General features: G+C 41.4%; 1 protein-coding gene across 1 annotated transcript in view; it reads left to right on the top strand.

Annotated features, from left to right (window-relative positions):
* fgd (faciogenital dysplasia) overlaps positions 1 to 20415 on the top strand; it is a 45844-nt gene that overhangs the window by 15399 nt on the left and 10030 nt on the right. Inside the window, exons 3-5 of the mRNA XM_088441839.1 lie at positions 17075 to 17233; positions 18431 to 18626; positions 18733 to 19339. Coding sequence (XP_088297965.1) covers positions 17075 to 17233; positions 18431 to 18626; positions 18733 to 19339 — 962 coding nt within the window. The remainder of the gene's footprint in view (positions 1 to 17074; positions 17234 to 18430; positions 18627 to 18732; positions 19340 to 20415) is intronic.

Below are 20415 nucleotides of genomic sequence, written 5' to 3'. Positions count from 1 at the left end.
TATTAATGGCTTCATCTTTAAAGAGGAGCTTTGACTCCCATGGGAGGTAGGGAAGATGGTGCGCTTGTTAGTACAATTTTGAGTTGTCTGTGTAATTTTATTTTTTTAGGTGTTGGATGTTTGAAGAGCTTTTGTTAAGGTGGCTATTGGTAGACGCACAATAGTTCCATATTTTAATGTACAAGAGCTACTAATGTCGACATGTACAATCCACTCATCCACTCACGAGGGAAATGTGAAGGTGTAATCACCTCTTACTGTTGAACTGCTCAGTCAGAACGAATGCGTGTCAGTAACCATAGTAACAGGAGTTTGCTTGACCTCATCTCTACTCAACAGGGATGTTGTGTCTTAAAATTGGTAAAAAGACCTTCAGACACATTAGAATGAAAACAAGCATGCGCTACTCTGCACGTGACTCATAGACATTCTATTTAATTGTACGTTATCTTGCTTTGGATTCATTTTTTAGTTTGAACAGTAACACAGGTCCACATTTAACATGTATTGTGTAGGGGTACACGCTGAGGGAAATGTTCATTTGTATTTGTCGTATCACCACCAAATGAAAGTGGTCAGCAAGGTCAGCAAGGCGCCATTACTGTATTTGAATACAGATGGAGTGTTTTCATGGTGATTACAACAAACTTGTATAAGGATATCAACTCAACTTTTAATGGAAAAGACATGAAACACACCCATTGTGAAAAAGAATGCAAATGGTTATCCTGTCCAGATTGGGTCGGTGAATAAGATCAAGAAGTTGCATGGTGGTAGCAGCTAGCTTTGGCTGAAGGCAATCACAACAGCAGTGAAAACATCCTTTGCACAGTCTTGAGTGTGGTCGTTTGCTCTTTAATTCTGGAAGTGATGATGCGCACGTCTGATACAACTATTCCAACTTCCGCGATGACATATTCACTGCTTTTGACCACATAGTGCTCGGCTAGATTTCTTGCGCGTGCAATTGTATCAGTTGATCACAAAAAGATGGATTTGTGAGATTACTTGTATACATGGATTTCACCAATCCATTTGCCTTACAACTCATGCGTTTACAACATATGGCAGAGAAGGCTTCCTCTAGCGATTACTCATTGTGCCAGATCGGTGTCACCTTTCTTCTAGCGTTCACTTCCTTGTTCCGTTTTCTAAAAGGTCCGGCACGAAAGAGCCATCTTACATAAGCGGTAACACGGTGGCGAGAGGTTCGACATTCCTTTCTAAAGCACTGCTCACATTCCTCTCCTGGGTAAAAAGAAGGGGCGTGAGCACCATGCCTCATTAGATAACCACACGGACTATTATTTCAGGAGGGTAAAGGAGAAAGACCGCGGCACAGATATTATATTTTTGCCTCAGCGGGTGCTTGGGAAGCCGCTGATATCACCATGGTGAGAAGCACCTGTTCCCCTGTCTAATGTGATGCACTGTGTTCACAAAAAGGTTAAGCCAAAAGATGCTAAGGTGGATGCATATCCGTCAGTACATAAACTTGAGGATCAATCAGGGTTTTTCAAAAGCTCCCGGGTAGCCTTTCTTGATTGAACAGTGGCGTCGCCATAGCGTCACCACCCTCAACTTCAAGTCCTCTTCTGATAGCCCCATTTAAAACCATGCACTCATTTTAGATTTTCCTGCAGTGTTGCCATAGCTATCAATGGTATTCATCTATAGTTCAACACAGGTTTCAAGCAATGTCACCCTCAGTCATTGAGTTTAGATGGGGTGAGGGTTTGGGGGGGAGGCACATTGAGATGTGGAGCAAACAGGCTGCTTGTAATTATATGTGCATAAAAAGCAGGTCGGTGCGGCTCGGCCGCGTCGACCCAGCAGCTTTGGTGATCTCCATTAGTGGGGGGAAGCCACACAAACACTCGGGTGGATGTACTCCCCAGAGAGTCCAGCAACCCCGGATCCAGAAACCTCGGTTATTTACTTTTCAAAAGAGATATGAGCAGACACACAAAACATAACTAACGTTCATGAGTCATTTATAAAGCGTTCCATTAAAGCGGCCATGTTTCATATTACTGGTATATGAATGAGAAAAAGGAAAAAAGTACATCTTTTTTTTATGCACACAGTATATTTTAATAATAAAACAATCTGTTTGGCTATTAGTCAATTAGTTGATGTATCAGCTTTTTTTAAAAAAAAGCCATTCTTTTATTAAAAAAAAGAGACTCTTTTTCATAAATTGACCATGAAAAAATGCTGCAAAAACGCAGTTTGCTGGGTAAAGTTACAAAATTGAAAGATTGATCAGTGTTTTCCAATTAAAGCGGACATTTAAAAATCTCTTTAGATTGATTGAAATGAGTTCAGGCTGCTTTCATAGAGGACTAAAGATACCTGAAAATGTTAACTGTCTGTAAATTCAGAGGATCTGGACAATTTCATAAATCTGATTATGAAATACTTGTTGTTTGATCGGTGAATTGTTGGACCTCTGCTAATTTGTGATTAGATAGAACCGCATTGTTTCTAAAACTTAGCACTAATGTTGCTGAAATGTACTGTACTGAATCGAGACTTCAGTCCTGACACTCTTGTGAAACAAATGTGCACTCACTGATACAAACACACACTTCCCCCCGATCTTTCTCACTTCACTCTCTCCTCCATCGCCATCTCATACTTCTCAAGCGCCCTCCTCCCGCCTTCTTGGGCCCGTCATTTGTTTCCATGGTGACATTTGGGAGGCATTATTGCTGAGAACTGCTCCTAGGTTCCTTTCAGAGTGGTGGCGGCACATGCATTGTTCAGTCCTTTGCTCTGAATGGTGCCGGGATCAGGAAGGGGCGAGCTGACGGGAGGACAGGAGTGCAATTTTTCCAGGGCTTGCTCAGTGCATTTGAAGAGGGTGCTACTAGGAGGAGGGGAAAGAGCTGGAGGAGGAGGAGACATAGGAAGAGCGGTGTGAGAGAGAAGGAGGGGTGAGAGAGAGAGGGACAGAGCGAGAGAGACAGGGAGAGAGGGATAGAGAGAGAGACAGAGAGCGAGAGACAGAGCGAGAGAGAGCGCGAGAGGGGTGCTTCGAACAAGTCAATGAGGGCACAGGAGAAGTAGCACACTCATGCTATCACACTGCGAAGGCTACGCAAGCAAGCAGGCTCCTGGTTACACTGTGCCGGACTGGATCGGAGTTTTAATCTGGAGCAACAGAACAAACATCGAAGGCAGATTTCTAACAGTGTTTCACTGGTGAGCGTCAGCTTCCCTCTCCATTTGATTGTTTCATTTAAATGAGAGCAAAATTGTTGGTAACCTTAAATGAAGCACTTATCAGTCTTATGAGTTTATGTGGCAGGTGCTTATACACTATGCATGTCTCTGAGCGTCTGGTTTGGGTGTGTGTCGGCTCCATGCAGTCGGCTGAATGCAGAATAATCCTCACTGAAATATACATGCTAGTCTGCATGTTTTATGAAGGATGCACGTTTGGGGCTATTTTCAGAGTCTTTGGCACTGTTTTATATTGGATTTCCTCTTTCGTCTGTGCCGCACTGAGTAATTTGGAGTGAACGCTTTGCCCTCTGGCTCCTCAGCCAAGTGAAGTGTGCTGACAATTGTAGTGAAAAGCGATTGGTGCCAGGGTTTTTCTTTATTTGCTTCTTCATGCCTTGTCACGTTACAAAGAGGACAATTTCTGTCTGACAATTGCCAGTATATAAACATCTAATGTTTAATGTGGTTGTAAGATCACTTGTCACAGGTATTTTGTATGTGATTTATTTCCTCCCATTATGCTTTATAATTTCACTGAGAATCTGCTTAAGGAGTGGGCAGTGGAAATGTTACCATGACGACCGGCAGCAGCTGTGCGAGCTCCGCTCAAGGCGGAGTGTGTGGCTGACACTATGGCATTGCCTAGAGACGATGCAGCTTGGTCTAATCGCTGACCTTTTGACCCAAATCAATAGGCTGATGCTGAGCCAAGCAGCCGCCGGGCCCGCTTGACATATATTCTGTAGTGGGACCCCGGTGTTGAGCAGCTGCGGCCGCTTACATGATTGCAAGCTTCGTTGGCAATGAGTTGGCTCAACCTTTCATATTGGTGCAACAGGCCTCGTATGTATCAAGATCATCGAGTCCATTAGATCAAAATTCCCAACTTTGAGCCACATTGGAAAAAAAACCTCACAGCACACCACTGAGCAAAACCATTCACAACACAGGTTAATTATGTAGTACACTCAGTCATCTGGTGGAAGATCATTTTAGCGTTCTGTCTGCTCGTATGTGCTCGGCGTGTATTGGATCATTTCCGAAGCGCACCAATGTGCCGGTTGGGAATCGCTGTATTTGATGGATTTACTTTGGGGTGATGAAAACGTGACCTCGCAATATCCAAGTACTTGTCGGTACTGTGTTCCTTGCTCTCTTTGGAGTGGAACGATTTTACAAACGCGGGTGGCTAAAGTTACACTGCTCCTGTACGAGTACCCCTGGGTGTACGTGAATGTAAATGAGAGTGAATGTGACATTTTAACAAGGATTCTGCAGGTCATGGAAGAGTACATTTTTATTTTTGAATTAAGAGCAAATTAGTTGGAAAATGAAACACTTTATTGCTAAATTGTTTAATGTCCCCTTTATGAGAAGTTCTCTACATTTACTTTAAGATTTAAATGGATGTGCATTGTAATTATTGATGCAATTTTGCAACAGACAAGCCAGAAATAGAACAAATGATGTTACATGATCTATCTTCCGCAGTTTGAGGTTTATGAAATCAGATTACTATTGACATTGATTGTCTGTCTGTGTGCTCCCAAAACACATTTTCTACAAGCACAAAATACTTTGCGCTTCTTTAAAGGGATACTGTGTAACATTTGACAGTTTTTCATTACCGACAGCAGGAGGTGCTGCATTTACCATTGTACATAGCTGTAACAAACATGGCAGTCCCTGGAAGAGTGTCACCCCCATGTAATATCATTTCACCTACAATTACATTTAAAACTTACTGTTTGTCGTTAAGAATGCATTTATTTGCAAGTTTTTGAAATTTCTCATTTAATTTATTCCTTTTTAATAAAAAATTATCTTAATCTTACAATGACCCTTAAAGCCAAATATTTTTAAAATTAAAAATAGACTATTATGAAGTTCTTCATTTGTTTAATTTTGCCCTCTCACTGCAATTTTGAGCTCATGAACATCAGCCAGTTGTTTTAGTTTCCTCCTCATTTCTTGGCTGAATCAAGAGGAAGCCATTTTGATCAGAGTTCCTGGTGTTGATGTACACGGTAGCTGCGCACGCAGTGAAGAATGCACTAACATGCAGGCTTTAAAGCAAATGACACAGACATGAGATCTGGTTATTTAGCTTCTTTCCATTGGGACGCCACATTAGCTTGTAACATTGAAATTCCTCTGTTGCCATGGTGACCCTGGAATCAACTGACTCACCTCGAGTCTCAATAATTTTGGTAGACCAGCCAGGATGCCTCTTATGTCATGTTAGCACGAGCTAGCGCCAATGCTAATATTACTGTTTTGCACTTTAGTCTTCATGCTAAGGTACTTTATGGCTCTTGCTTGCATCTATGCCATGAAACTGCTCAAATTTGTATTTGTTCTGCCTATTACAAAAAATTACCACAAAAAAATTACCTCGGCCAGTGGTTCTCAAATGGGGGTACTAATACCTCTGGGGGTACTTGAAGAAACATTCAAAATCCTTTAAAATAATTAATGAATTACTCAATTGTTTCAGGAAAATATAAGTTCATAAAACACATTTATGTTCAGAAAGTTAATTCAATTTCATTATTTTACCACACATTCTACCCTATACGAGCATGTATGTGCTGCCTCTCATGACAGGTAATGAGAGTTATTGATTTATTTTTGTGAACAAATCCTTACTATGATCCCAAGTTGAATAATTTTCTGTGGATAAATACTTATTCATATTTATTTATTTTTTAGAGAAGGCCTGACACTTAATGTTGATTTTTGGGGGACACACGTATTTATTACTTATTAAGTTGATGGTTTATTTTTGTGATGTGATCTCTATTTTAATCCAAAACAGGACGCTTTATGTTGAATATTTTTCAGTGGACAAATATTTGTTTATAATTATTTAGTTTTGAGAACAGATCTGACACGTTGTGTTGATTATTTTTCGTGGACACATTTATGAATGATTAAGATAATAATTTATTTTTATGAACAGATCTCTACTGTAATCTCTTTAGAACAGTTCTGACACTATATTGAGTATTTTGGGGGTAAAATATTTATTACCGGTAATAATTTATTTTGCTATTTTTTATAACAGATTTCTTCAATGATCCATAATTTTTTTGCGGACAAAATACACATCAAGTTTGAAAATGTAATGGCAAGTTGTATTATTTTTTTGCTTTGCACAGGATACTTGGTTTAAAACATTTCTCAGGGGTGCATTTCTGAAAAAAGGTTGAGAAGCACTGATCTAGGCATTTATATCATTCCGCCACCATGATAATTATACCCATGGCTTCCTCTTCAGCCACATCTCCTGGGTCCTCTTTTTAGAATTGTTGATGGAATTTCCTCAGGCGTTGCGAATCACAGGAATCAGCAATAAAAATGAAGTCAAGCGATGGGACAATAATAATAAAGCAGCATCCTTTGCAGCCATCTTCTTCAGCGGACGCTATTAAGCGTTTCTAACGTGTCGATCGAACAGTAAGGCACAAGTGCCGTGTTTCCCAGCATTGTGTTTCCTTTGCGTGCATGTGCCTATCATTTTCTCATCTGTTGTGGGCAGTCAGTCAGAAAGTGTTAGGAGCCCTCTTGTCTCCATTGAAGCATGTGTGTTGTCTTTGAATAGGAGTTTGGTATTCGACTGAAGTAGCTGCAAAGAATCACACGCAAACACACGTTCCCAAACATCACAAATCTCCTGTCAAACGAAATCATATTTAGCAGTTGATAAGCCGTGCTTCCTCACAAATAGAGCGGCCGCTGTTTATGAGTGTCCCATTTTAAAACCCGCTGCTCACATATCAGTCTTTGTCTCTATAGTTGTGTCCTGCCTGCTTCATAAAGAAGGACAGAGTTTTGGAGGGTATTGTAACCTGGTACTTAATGAGTTTTTCCTGCGTGACCAAGTGTGAGTGTGTGTTGCTAATGTGTTTTTATGACTGTGCGTCTATGACAGTACTGCGCTACACAGAATGCGCAATCTTCCAGACGGTTTCAAAGCATATATCCTGCTTTGGGGATGTTTGACCGGAGAGTCCGTTCCTGCTACACTCCCATCGGGGGGAACTTTATTACATCCTTGTAAAATGGAATCTTGGTACCTGTGCACACATGGAAGTGCCTGCAACAGCCTGAACAACTTCCATACATGGTGAACTGCAAGACATAAAACTATTCTTTGTGATCTCCCTTTTGTACTTTAGCCAGTTACCGTTTTTATTCTTGTTTATTCTCATGCGCTTGAAGTGTGGTTTGCTGCAACTCGGTCACATCTAGCAAAACAAAAGAGAATGTTACAACTCCCATCTAATCCTGTCTCCTGTCTCCTCTTCTCTCACTCCAACCCAATTCACGTCCCCCTTTCACTACATATGCAAACCTCCACTTTGGTCTTGCTCCAGGCCTGCCCTTACCTGGATATCTAAAGGTTGAAGCTTTTGACCATTTTTGGATCGTTTTCTTCCACATCATTCTCACATTATCTTAGCCAAGGGAGGACACACTCATGGTAGTGTGATAAATGGTCATGCCATGTTGAACTTTGACGTGTTGTCACCATCTGGGTGAAATTTCAGCTCCTTCCTTCTGCTCCCTGGTGTCTTCTTTCAATGCTTTCCCTGTGATTTTGACTCGCGACAACGTATTTGTTTTAAGTGTTCAATTGGGTTACCAGATTTTCTCAATTAAAAGCCAGGACACTACAGTTTTGCTGAAAGTCAAGTACAGTATACAGTAAATTCCCACAATGCCTGACTTCATTTCCCCTGAGTCTTGGACACGGTAGCAGGAAATAGTTATTAGTTCCATTGCAAAAGTGATGAAATTACTGTAATGCATTATTTATTTTACTGTATACAGTAATGTAATATGTGACACATAAAAAAGTAATATTGTATTTGTTACAAATAAGAATAAAGTATTGCATTACAATGCATTTTTAGCCTGAAAATGGCATTCCCCCACAAAAAATTTTGGGGGAAAAAACACCACGAAATCAAAGGAGAAAAATCCAGGGCAAAATGTTTATTTGCTGATCTACTACAGCCGATTTGAAACGGCAGGTTGAATATGGACAGTATGTGCCCAAGATGGACTTATGACGATTACTTTCAGTCAGAGATAAAGACAAGAAAAATATAATGGTTGGGTACACTTTGTGCGCGACACCTAAAAAGCTGCCCGCTTTGCGAAATAGGACTAGTAATTTGACAAACCAATTAGAGCGGGGCCACAATAACATGAAGTTAGCAAAAAGAAAACGCGCGGAGGATTGCGCTGTCTCCCCAAGGAATGACACTTCCACATCAAGAGGTTAGAAGATTTGTTAGGAGAAATGCTGCTGCTTACCACAGTTGATTAAGCAGCATTTGGAAACCTTGTCAGCAAGATCCCTGTCGCAACTAGCAATCATGACAAGGTAAGCTAACGCTAATTGTCACTGTACAAGTGCTGTTAATAATAGTCTAAAAATAGTTCTGGCCAATGTGTGTCAAGATGAAGCCTACAAAACTCATGTTAGCCAGTACGTTAAACACCTTAACAATGACCTTGCCTAGCTGCTAACGTTAGCCCCACTGAAACCACCTATATTTGAACCATCTGTCTCTTACCTAACCAACTGATCTTGAATTTGAATATTCACATTGAAATTGTGAAATGCACTGTTTTTGCCTACAGGAGAAATAATGTATCACTATGTGTGAAGCTTAATTATAAAGGGATTCAAATACAAAAATAAGACTTTGCATCTTGTCTTTCAAGGTTAACAATATAATACCGATGATTGTAGATGTATTTCTAAAGATCCAGGTTAGCCTGGGTCATATGTCCTCGGACAGATATTGTCCTAACGGTATCCCACAAATTTCAACTTTTTGTTAACACTGTCACTTTAAACATAAGATTTTAGTTCATTTAGATCCGTGTCACAGGAAGACATCCAATAAGAAAGCATTGGTAACAGTCTTCTCGCCGAGTCCAAAATGCAACTCGGCATTGTTACAGTAGTTTGTCCAGACAAGCTTCCACAGTGTTGCGTACGCTAGCATAGCTCAGCGGGCTACAATGTGGTGCTGCTGAAAAGGAAATGGTGCAGCCATTAGGGGAGGAAATTGAAGCCTTTATTAGTCTGTCTGGTGTACACCTGGATTCCATAACAGTCTTCTCCTTGTGCACTAATTGGTGTTGGCCCCTGGAACTTGTATGACAAGGCAGCTTGAGGCTGCATGCAGGACAATCCCTGCAAAATTGTGTATGGAATGTCTCGTTTAAAACATTTTAGTCAAGTGGGTCTGCATTGTTCATTAATTGAGACTGCCCAGTGACATTTTGAAAGTGACGTCAGATGAGACCCAATGAGTACACGCTGACCTTTTGTCCCATCAGATAATCACCGCTCTCCAGTTCCTCACCCTTATCTTCTCTTCCTTCGCCACCCAGTCCCTTTCACGACGAAACTCTTTTCGGTTCCTATGGACACAGCAATTGACCTGACCTGGGCTGGACTGGGCTAGGCTCATGTACTGGGACACTTTTGTCTGTCGGCGAGCTCACGGATGCTCCCCTCCTCATGCTGACATCTATCCTGCCTGAAACAGATGCTAGGTGGTGCAGTGGGCATTTCCTCTCAAGTGGTGTGCCAGCAGCATACGCCATGAGTACAGTGATGTAACCACAAAGAGATTTGGAAATGATTGGTTTATAGATGGTATACCACGGGGTAGCGCTGGTGTTTTAATGCAAGAGGTTTTCGCGTGCACATGCAATCCCCAAAACAGGTGTGTTTAATTGTCCACAAATTATTGTTTGCTTTCTATTGGCTTCACAAAGCACATGCTGCTGACAAAATAAAAGCAGGTTCATCATAACTTATTTCATTTTTTAAAGACTAGTGCTTTTTTGTTTATTGTAAAGAATATTTTTTCTACCTAACTACAGCAAGGTTATGTGTCTGTCCATGAACGTTCCAAGTTTTTCTTAAAAAAAAAAAACTCCCACAATTTTCTAAGCACCCCCCCCATTAATGAACGAAAACAATCGTTTGGCGAAACAAATGACAGATTTTAACATGTCAACTTAAGTCACCCTTAGCTAAGAATGGAAGCCTTACAATATGTATTTTAATGTGTTGGACCGTGTGAAACTGATCATTGTAATACCTGAAGTGCAACGATTAATCAACGACTAATGTATACAATCCTCAAAATTTCAGTTTCTCAATAGTGAATATTTTCTGATTGCTTTAGTCCTCTATGAAAGCTGACCAATTATAATTTTTTTAAGACAATTACGAATACAAAAATACAAATGACCTTTTTTTGAATGGATGGAAAAGAAAACATTTTTAAATATCAGATTCAGCGGTTAATTGACCAAACAATCAACAGACTAATCCATTATTGAAAAAAACTGTTAATCGCAGTCCTGTATGTTCCACAATGACACTCTCCACTTGCTGCTGATAAGGTGTGGGGTAGAGCGGCTTAATCGATGATAGATGTGTTTTGGTCGTCTGGGCAGTATTCTCGCTGTCGGTTGTGTTTTGGTTGGCGTCGCAATCTGAGTGGCGCATGCCTATCACATTAAGACTCTTGCTACGTTCGCATATTTGCACGTGAATGTTTTTATGCATGTTTAATCTTTGTCTAGGTTAGTTGCTTTTTTTAAAATGTCCAACTTGCAAATGTTTAAATTGATTGTGCTGTTAGAATGCATGTTTAGCCTCTGTCTGTTTTTCTCCATTGAGGTGATAGTTCAGTTTCTCTTTTCAATTTAAAAAAAGAAATAAATAATATTATATTAAGGCCACTAACAATGTTTTTAATGATTGATAAATCCGTCAATTATTTCATAAAATACTTGATTAATCTAGTTCAAAAGAATACCTTTCAATACCCATTCCTTTATTCGGAAACGGGACTTCTTTTTTTTTCTATAAGAAAATGGGAGAAAAATTCCAAAATAAAAGCAAACTTGCATTCAAGAGACATTTAGGAGATTAAACACTTTGTAATACAGCCTTTTTTCAGACAGTGCATGGTTTGTTTTGAAAATTCTATTTCTGACTATGGGAACTGTTGACTCATGAAGCAGAAAACCCGCGTTTGTTAAGATCTCACCCCTAATGGTAATAGAAATAGCTGGAGTATTTATTTTTTTTTCCCAGCAGGCGCTTTGTAAATTGTAGACGTGTTGTTGAATAAAACGGTCGTCTGACAGCACTGGCTCCAACTGCACAGCTTCTGGCCTGAATTCTGTGCTAAACGAGCAGTTAGGTATGAACATTGCCCAGTGGAAGCTTCCATTGACAGTGGCTTACATTCAGCTTCAGTAGTTTCTGGGACGGTTGAGCGGTCTCCTCCACGGGCAGGTCGGTAAACCCCCTTGTTCTCTTGTGCGTTTGCCCTAATTGCTAATGTGTGGTGGCCTTCTTTCCAGTAGTGCTTTGGGTTACTACCGTTCATTGCAGACAGAACGAAACGGAGCATCGCTTCTCTTCTAAAGCCATCTATTAGGCATGAAGGAAACCTTTGAATCGGAGGCGAAACGTGCAAAAATCTTGCGTAGTCGTCTCTCAGTGTCTACCATTGTCGCCGTTACTGTAAAGTCTGACTAGTCCTCGTGACATCTGCTGCATGTGGCTGCTGAGTCGTAGGGGCCTTGAGTCACGCTGCTGGAAAAAGGTCTCAGGTCAGTGAGTGTGTCACAACCCATCCCGTCTCTTTACTGTGCGGGCAGCAAGGACACAAGCTGTAAATAAAGACTACTTCTTGACCTGATTCTTAGTGGCTGTTAGCACTCACTCACTCTGCTTTGTAAACGCCGACAGCCAAGATGCTCTGGGATTTATGCTTCCACTCAGAGGTTTTTCTTCAATTATATCACTGTGACCTACCCACTATATTGATGATATAGATCATCGGTGTTGCCAGGGTAAGAACCGTTACTTTTTTTTTTCTCTCTCTCTGAGGACTTCATTTTAGCTGCCTTGAAATGGCTGCTCCTTCAGACAGAATGGGATACTGCCCCGAAATAAATTTGCATACACACAAGCATCACACAGCCTCGATAATGTGTTTCCGAATTTCAAAAATTATATAATCGCATCTCCAAAATTAGCATCAAATAATGAACTTAGCTGAACATTCCTAGTACCAGATACAAATAGCATAACATATATTTACCTGGCCACGTTTCAGACTGATTGGGTCTTTTCGGAAAGAAAAGCTAAGTGTAGTTTAGATCAGCTGACTGCAAGCTGTAATGCATTGCTGTTCATGTGGATGTTGCAATAGTAGCATCTGTTTTGTCACAATCCACATTATGAAAAGGATCAAATTCATTTGACAGTATTTAATGTTTATCACCATATAGACGCTTCCATTACTAGTTGCTAGAAAGAGCTCAGGTTGATCCACAAGTTATACCCTTATATTTCATTTTGTTCTATTTCATTTTATTTTACAACATTTATGTCCATATTGCATGGGCCAGTTTGCAACTTCATTTAGTTTGCATGTATTCGTAATTGTATGGCAATTGAAAATAAAGCGACAAAACCTTTAAAGGTAGTAAACATACTGTAGTCTCCTGTACTGGCAACAATCTCTGCACAGGATTTGCATGTTATGCTATCACCACTTTATTGGAAGTGAAAGCAGACAGAACTATTACTTCCTCTGTCAGTTCATTTGCTGCTTCAGCAACACTTCACAATGTGGCGTGATATTTCTCACAGCATCTTCGATCAACATCAACTGTACCATTCTTCGTTGTTTGTGCTCTGTTCTCAGCTATCTGATACATCCACATCCTCTTGAAACCTCAAATATTTAGCCCATTATATACTGCTCAAATTGGATAGTTTGAATCCTTTCGCGTTCACCTTTTGTTTTATCTAGCCTCAAGCCCATTAAGTTCATTTTGGGTCAGGTTCTAAAATGGCTGGCGCTTTCGAACCTTTTTAAAATGGATTATCCTCTTGCTTATTCCATCAAATAATGGAGTTGTCTTTCTTTTTGACTTTTTTTTTAATAATCTACTAAGGTTGAATGTGGGTGGAAGTGAGTGAATATAGCTCTATTCTAAATTAGCACCTACAATCCAGTCATTATAGATTGGGACGCTCCATGTGCTAATAATGTCTTCAATAAAAGTGCATTAACTAATATATATCGAGTAAGCGTTTTTTGGCTTTTTTTTTTTTTTCCAATAATGGTGTGACTAGGGGTGCTTGATTTTGGCCAAAAATAAAATCCCTGATCCTCCTCCCCACTTTCAAATTTACATTTCTTTCCCACTCCTGTTTCTTTTAAAAGAAAAGAAGTACAGAAAGACAGAAAATTCAAAACAAGTTTTGCTTTTATTTTAGCTGTCATTTATCTTATATAACTCCCTCTTAGAATTAAAGTGCACAATTTCTGCCTCGTTTGAAAGACCTCTGTAGACAAAAGGTAGCGCAGTAAAATATTGTATGACATTGATAAAGTGAAAACTTGGAACTGCCAAATTCGTAGTTTACCAGCTATACATTAACAATAAAGGTATGCTATTCTTTTCAAGACCTGGGGTTTCTGCTTGTTCTTCTTTAAATATATTATTGGCAAGGACGTGCAGCCTGTCCACTGCATTTGGCTTGAGGCATGCCTCATGCCTAAATTACACTTACGAGGTTGTCAGTGACTGATAACTAGCAAGGTTTCAGCATCACAGTGAACTGGACCTGCCACTGGGTCTCGCTCTGTAACTGAAGCCTTAACCATAAAAAGTAAAGTGAAGCTAATATGGTGCAAATAAAGACTGGTAATATGGCGCACATAAAGATATCTTCCTGGGATCCAGCCTGACACCTTACTAATCTCTCATAAACGGTAACATTTTTTCAGGCTCAGGTACCTTGGAATGTCCTTACAAGTATGAGTAATTTGTTTTATCTAAAAAGCACAAACTAATTTGATATTTTCATTCCAATTAGTTCACTAAACAATGAAAACCCCTGATTTATTTCTCGAAATGATCAGAGCATTTTATTCATGTGTGTTGTTGTGTTCAATATTAGTGATTGAAAAGTCAACGATATTTAAGGTGCCTATTATAGGCAATTTCATTGTGGTAATGTTTTAGTCCATTTCTCTTACTGTATTTTCCCATGTCAGAACAATAAGTTCAAAGGTGAATTCGCTTAACTTGACTAAGTTTGCTTGGTTGGAAACTCACTCTCCTGTGATGATAGTAATAAAAATGATAAATGAACAATGGATTGTGTAGTCGTGCTATCGCGAGGGGCCTTCCCAACTGTTCAAGTTCAAATGAGATAAAAGTAGGCTTCTGTGGTGCATAAACAGCTGTCAATAACAGTAAGTCATACTCTTGTAACACCCAAGTTGTTCAGGTCTCTCCCAAAAGCAAAGATATTTTCACAGCCATAAGATGGAACTCGTAGTCCGCCAGCTTTATTGCTATCTGATACTTGTTATTCTTCCACCTAATCAATATGCAGTGAGGAAATGTGGCTTAGACATGTGAACTAGTGAATAGTTGTCATGGCGATGGGCTGCCAATACTGTAGAGCTTTGTGCCGATAATGGTTCTCAGATTTGTAATTTCTGCCTAATTGTCCCATTCATTCCTCCCTCAGTAATGGGCTGAGCTTAATTAATGAGCCCTGTTTCTTCTAGGGCGGCACGGTGGCAGACTGGTTAGCTGGTCTGCTTCACAGTTCAACGGTCCCAGGTTCAGTTCCAGTTCGCCCGGTCTTTCTGTGTGGAGTTTGCATGTTTTCCCTCACATGCTCACATGGGTCTTCTCCGGGCACTCAAAAACATGCATAGTAGGTGTATTGGACACTTCAAATTGCCCTTAGCTGTGATTGTGAGTGTGTGAAGGGCTGTTGGTGTCTATGTACCCTGCTATTGGCTGGGAACCAATCCAGGGTGTCCCCCATCTACTGCCCGGAGATGGCTGTGTTAGGCATCAGCAAGCCAGCGACCCTAGTGAGGATAAGCGGCTCTAGAGAGCGGATAGATGGATGGATAGATGGATGGATGTTTCATGTGCGTTGTAGGAAAATCCCTCAAATGACACGCATACAGTATCGGTCGCAGCTGCTGATTGCCCGACGTGAGCGTAGATGTTTAATGGAGCTTTGCTGCGGTGTGGGCCATTTGTGAAGGTGTCTTTCTTTGTGTTGTCTGGGCACTCTCACACGTCACTTGTTCCCTGGGAGGAGACACTCAGACAGGGTTTGGCAGAAGAATGCACACTCCCGCATACACGTGCCTGAGAAAGAACAAGTCCGTGTTTATTAATGCAGGAATGGGCTGTGAAGGACGTCTGGCTTTGGCCTCATTTTCAGCAAAGTATTTTGCTCCATATTTCATCTTTTTTGTTGTATGGGTAAATAACGACTTGGTTCCCTTGTTGATGCGTTTACACCTGTTTGAAATCCGTGATGGAAAATTAGCAGGAAAAGCATGGATGCAAAGTATTTTGTCCATAGCAGACCAGACTCTGTGACTAATTCTGCATTTGTCTTCTACAACAAATAACTTACATTTATTTCAAATGAAGTTTCTGTTTAGTGCCTTGATATGTGAGCTGCATTTTTTTCCTCGTCACCTTGACTACGCAGTTACCATAGGTTCCAGGCCAGCCCCTATGCCACCATCTTCCGTGCTTGTTTGTTTTTCCCAGCCGCGACCCCGGAATGTCTCTGGTGGCAAAGGTTTTGGCTAGATGGCTGTTTTGAGAATAACATGTACACCCGCGTAGTTAAAGGTCTTCTGCTTTAAATTAGCTCATGGCATCTGATTGACAGTTTACTAATATAACGTGCTCACATACAGCTAGTGCGTATTTAATGGGGTCACTAATGACATGATATTTGGCAAGTCAGCTGGCAATTAAGTACAAGACACTTGACGGCAACTCGGGCTGCAACTAAAAATTGTTTTAAAATTTGATCAATCTATTAACTAGAATGTCAATCAATGAGTCAGATTTCTAAAATCTTGGGTTTTCATTCCTTTATTCAAAAGGACGTTTTCTTGAATTTAAGTGCAGAAAAAATAAAAATATTCACATGCACATAGTCACAGAAATATTTGATTACAGGTTTAATCCATAACGTGTCAGAAAACCAGCTAAAATTTTGATGATTGGTTTTCAAAGTAAAACCAAATACATTGGGCGCGCAGAATATGACCACCTGCGCCTCCGACTAAATCCTCCATAATCCCTTTTACACCAACTGTGCCGCAAAATAGACCAGCTTTTGGGTAGTCTAAAATCTACTTTTTGTCACCAAATTAGCAGTTGCGCTAGCCCAGTGTGACATAGCCGGTCTCCCAAATTCACGAACTAGACACGCAAACTAAGATGTGCCCGTTTTCATGCCAAGTGCAGTCTACTTTCTGTGACCAAATTATTAGTGCTTCAGGGGCGCAGCAACCATATATGTGCCAAAATGCCCAGACTGGTACAACACTGCCCCAACCACAGTAGATGATTCCTGGGCTGGCTCCAAAAAGAAATGTGCACGTTTTTACGCTGAGCGTACGGACGCCAGTCTACCAAAATTGGACCCATAAACTTTATATGCCAGTCAAACATTCTCACGCACACTCAGTTCGTGTGTTCCCAAGAAGATTAGATATAGTCAATCAGATAGCAATTTGCTGCTCAGTCTGCCGCCTCGGGCTGGTAGGGCCGATCAATACAATGACTCGGCCTTGCCGCCCAACCTAATCCCCAGAATACACAGTGAGCCCAAGGTCGCACGCCTTCTGTATCGCCCCTACAAACATGCTCTAGTGTTTATTTGTAGATAGCGTGAGTGTCTGTTAAGATGAATGTTTGTTCTCCTCAGACCTCCCTGCCACCTCCATCCAGTACCAGTATGGCTCATCTGACTACCTGTGTTCTTCACGGCCGCTAAAACAAGGGTCATGTCACGAGAAGCCCGCCATCAAGCCACGGCCCCCGCCCCCCGCGCCCCCCAGACCGCTGACTGCACAGAAACCTCAAGGTAATGTCACAAACACAGCCACCGCTGCAATCGCCATTATAGTAACATTTGTTCTACTTTGACTAGCTAGTTAAAAGAAAAAAGAAAACTGCGTAGGTGTCTGCTCACTGGCCTCGTGCCTACAACTCACTCTGCTCACTAGGTCACTTCCACGCAAGCTGCTGCTTTAAAGCAGGCCAGGGGCTCCCGTGAGAGTGTGCTGTGACATGGTTGATGAATGCTAATTATGAACATGTGTTGCGTTTGGGGAATTTTGGAAAATCATAGTAAAACGCTACACTTGTCAACATTTCAAGTGCCCTATTTTCAGCCACGGTTTACTGCCTTGCTATAATATCAGTTCTATTATTTCCCTCCATCTTAGAAGATGGATTTTTGTCATAAAATTTTTCTAATCTCACCACATCTGTCACTATTAACAACCAGAATGGCAAAAAGGCCAATCTATCGATACAATTGAAATATACTGAAACAAGTAAATGATTATCAAAGATGGAGAATGGAGAAACAGGGACGAGTGCTGAAATCTTTTTTTTTTATTATTGTAATGACTTAAACCTTTGTTATTCAATTTGTCATGTCACAAAATGATTGCTTCATTTTTTGAATTTAAAGTGTTTCATTTGGAAATGATTTTCAATACAGTATTTAGGTAGAAGAGCAGAATATAATTTTCTATTGTTCTGTCTTTGGCACACTTTACATTTTTAACTGCTTCCCACTTGAACTGTTTTGTTTTGACAGACAGTGCCATTTATCTTTATAGTAATGCATAGAGATAAAGAAGACAGACATAGCCAACGGAAGCTCAAGATTGACACTTGATGAAAATATCAACACTTGTCAAATGACAATGAGTAAGGAAGTGTGAGCAGTGTGTGCGTACTTATGATAATCCACTTTTTGTGCCAGTGCATCTTTGCTAAATTTGTATACAGGAACTGCGGCTGGCTCACGTGCGCACACATCTACGTATCCTGTTTCAAATAAGGAAGTCGTCAGAAAGCTGAAGTAGTTCTGCACTGCTTTTTTTTGTTTTGTTAGGTTTCAGCTGGTGTTTTGTTATCAAGAGGTTTAATTGACAGCAATGGAGCTTTTCTCCCGTGGATTTTTACACAACACACCAGCGATGACTGCAGTCGTATGTTTGTCCCTCATTCTGCTTTTCTTATCTCGTCGGGTCATGTGCTCCTCCAGTGCCCCCTAAACCGCCGCATCTGCTCGCTCTTGGGCAAGACAAGAAACCCAAGAGGATCCCGCCGGCGCCCCGAAGGCCTCTCCCAGCGCCCCCGCCGAAACCCAAACCCGGCGTTCTGCCCCTTGTAGACGGAGCGCAGGCACAGAAGGAAATCCAGAAAGTGGGCCTGCTCATTGAGAGGTTTGAAAATTCAAGGTAACAACATGGTCAAATTTGAGTAAGCACACCTGAATTTATTTCATCATCGCCGCGCTTGACATTTGTTCTCGCATTGTCCTCATTTGCTTTTGTTTTTTCCCAGGGTCCCCATCTTGGGGGCGCTCCCCCGCTCACAGCTGCACCTGTGTCTTAGAATGGACACTGCATGTGACGTCACTTCCTCCTGTGACCAGGACACCGCAGCAAACATCGTGGGAGACGACTCTTCTTTGGGTAAACCCGCGCCCTGCAACTCCGAAGGAACCGAGGATGTGTCCGAACTGTCCTGCCTGGCGTCCATGCACCTGGACGGCTCTGATGACACCCCGTTGGACGTGGAGGTGGACCTAACCCACGGCGGCGGTTGCCTTGATGACGGCGAGCGGGATGAAGGCTCCTCCAACGAGTTCCTTGACAATCCAGACTCCTCTGAGCAGATCAAGATTCCTAACCGGGACAGCGGCATCGACAGCCCGTCGTGCGCCGCCGAAGGGGATGCCTTCCCCAATGAGGACGCCATTGATGAGGAGGATCATTATGACAGTGTGACAGAAACTGAGAGCGTGTCATGTTGTGTCACCCTAAGCAACAAAAGGGATTCAACTCAGGATGAGGACAGTGACTTGGATGAGGGGAGTGGCGGAGAGATCAATTCTCTACCAGACACACAAATCGGGTATCTGACGGACGCACATACAGAGGCCCAAAAAGTGAGTACCGCCACTACATGCTGATTAAATACTAAAGTAAATGTTTACCCCCGAGTCAAGTAACCATGATTGCTAACAGACCTTTGCAAAGCTCGCTTATTGGCTGAACATTTGAATCTGGTGTGTTGGAGGAAACATACCTCAAAATTAGGCTCGATGGGGGCTCCCGGACTTGGACACCCCTGGCAGATTAACGTTCAAGCCCTACCCCAGGGATACCCTAAATACAGCGTCATCGATATGGAAATGAGGCAACATTTTATTTGATAGCTTTGCAGGTCAGGAAGCTCTTACATACAGTAAATGTCGGCTTCAAATGTTTTCATGGCACATTTGAATTATCCTCCCAGGATAAAGCCATTCTCCTAGAGTGGTAAAAAGCAGCCACTCTATTATTATCTCAGCCTGGTTAAATCTCTTCAAAGAATACTCTTCATGAAATGTTATACGCTGTGACAGCCTCACATTTGAGGCCACAAGTGATCGACTTGATTCTAAAAGCGGCTCCGCGGTTACATAAAGAGAAGAATACCTGCCTGGAAGCAGTAACAGGAGCTTGCGCTGGTTGCTGGATGAAAGACTCCCCACATTTAAGCGGGTTTCACTTTTCTCTTGTCCTTCGGCTCCGCTATTGATCGTGAGAAGCACCACCTCCTTGCTCCTTACGGCCTTGGACGTCAAATTTGTATAAATGTTGCAAGTGTGCAAAGGAGTGTGAGAGGAAAATTCATTTCATTTATTTTTCTTCTCAACTGAAAACACTGCATTTAGGTTTCTTAAAAAAATCAGACCACTGGAAGATCATATCATCGTTATTTATGATGAAAGGACATGTTTTTATGAGCCCATAAGTATTGGCGCAAAAAGACTGCTCATTCGCTGCCAGCTGAGTTCAAATAGTTTTTTTTTAAACCTCTGTGGTCGTCAAGGACAGTGAATGAGTTACCGGTAACCTGTTTACTGCCAGCCCACTAAAAATGTGTTTTTGATGCCTATAGTCGTCAGTGGCAGTCAAGGAGTTAAAGATGTAAATTCATGGCTTGCCATGACTGCTGCAAGCATGTGACTCATTGACA

The sequence above is a fragment of the Hippichthys cyanospilos genome, chromosome 2 (genome assembly GCF_059441005.1).
Source record: "Hippichthys cyanospilos isolate Australia breed blue-spotted pipefish chromosome 2, RoL_Hcya_1.0, whole genome shotgun sequence".
Taxonomy (NCBI): Eukaryota; Metazoa; Chordata; class Actinopteri; order Syngnathiformes; family Syngnathidae; genus Hippichthys; species Hippichthys cyanospilos.
Note: the sequence above shows the minus strand (reverse complement) of the source record. Positions and strands in the feature narration are given on the sequence as shown.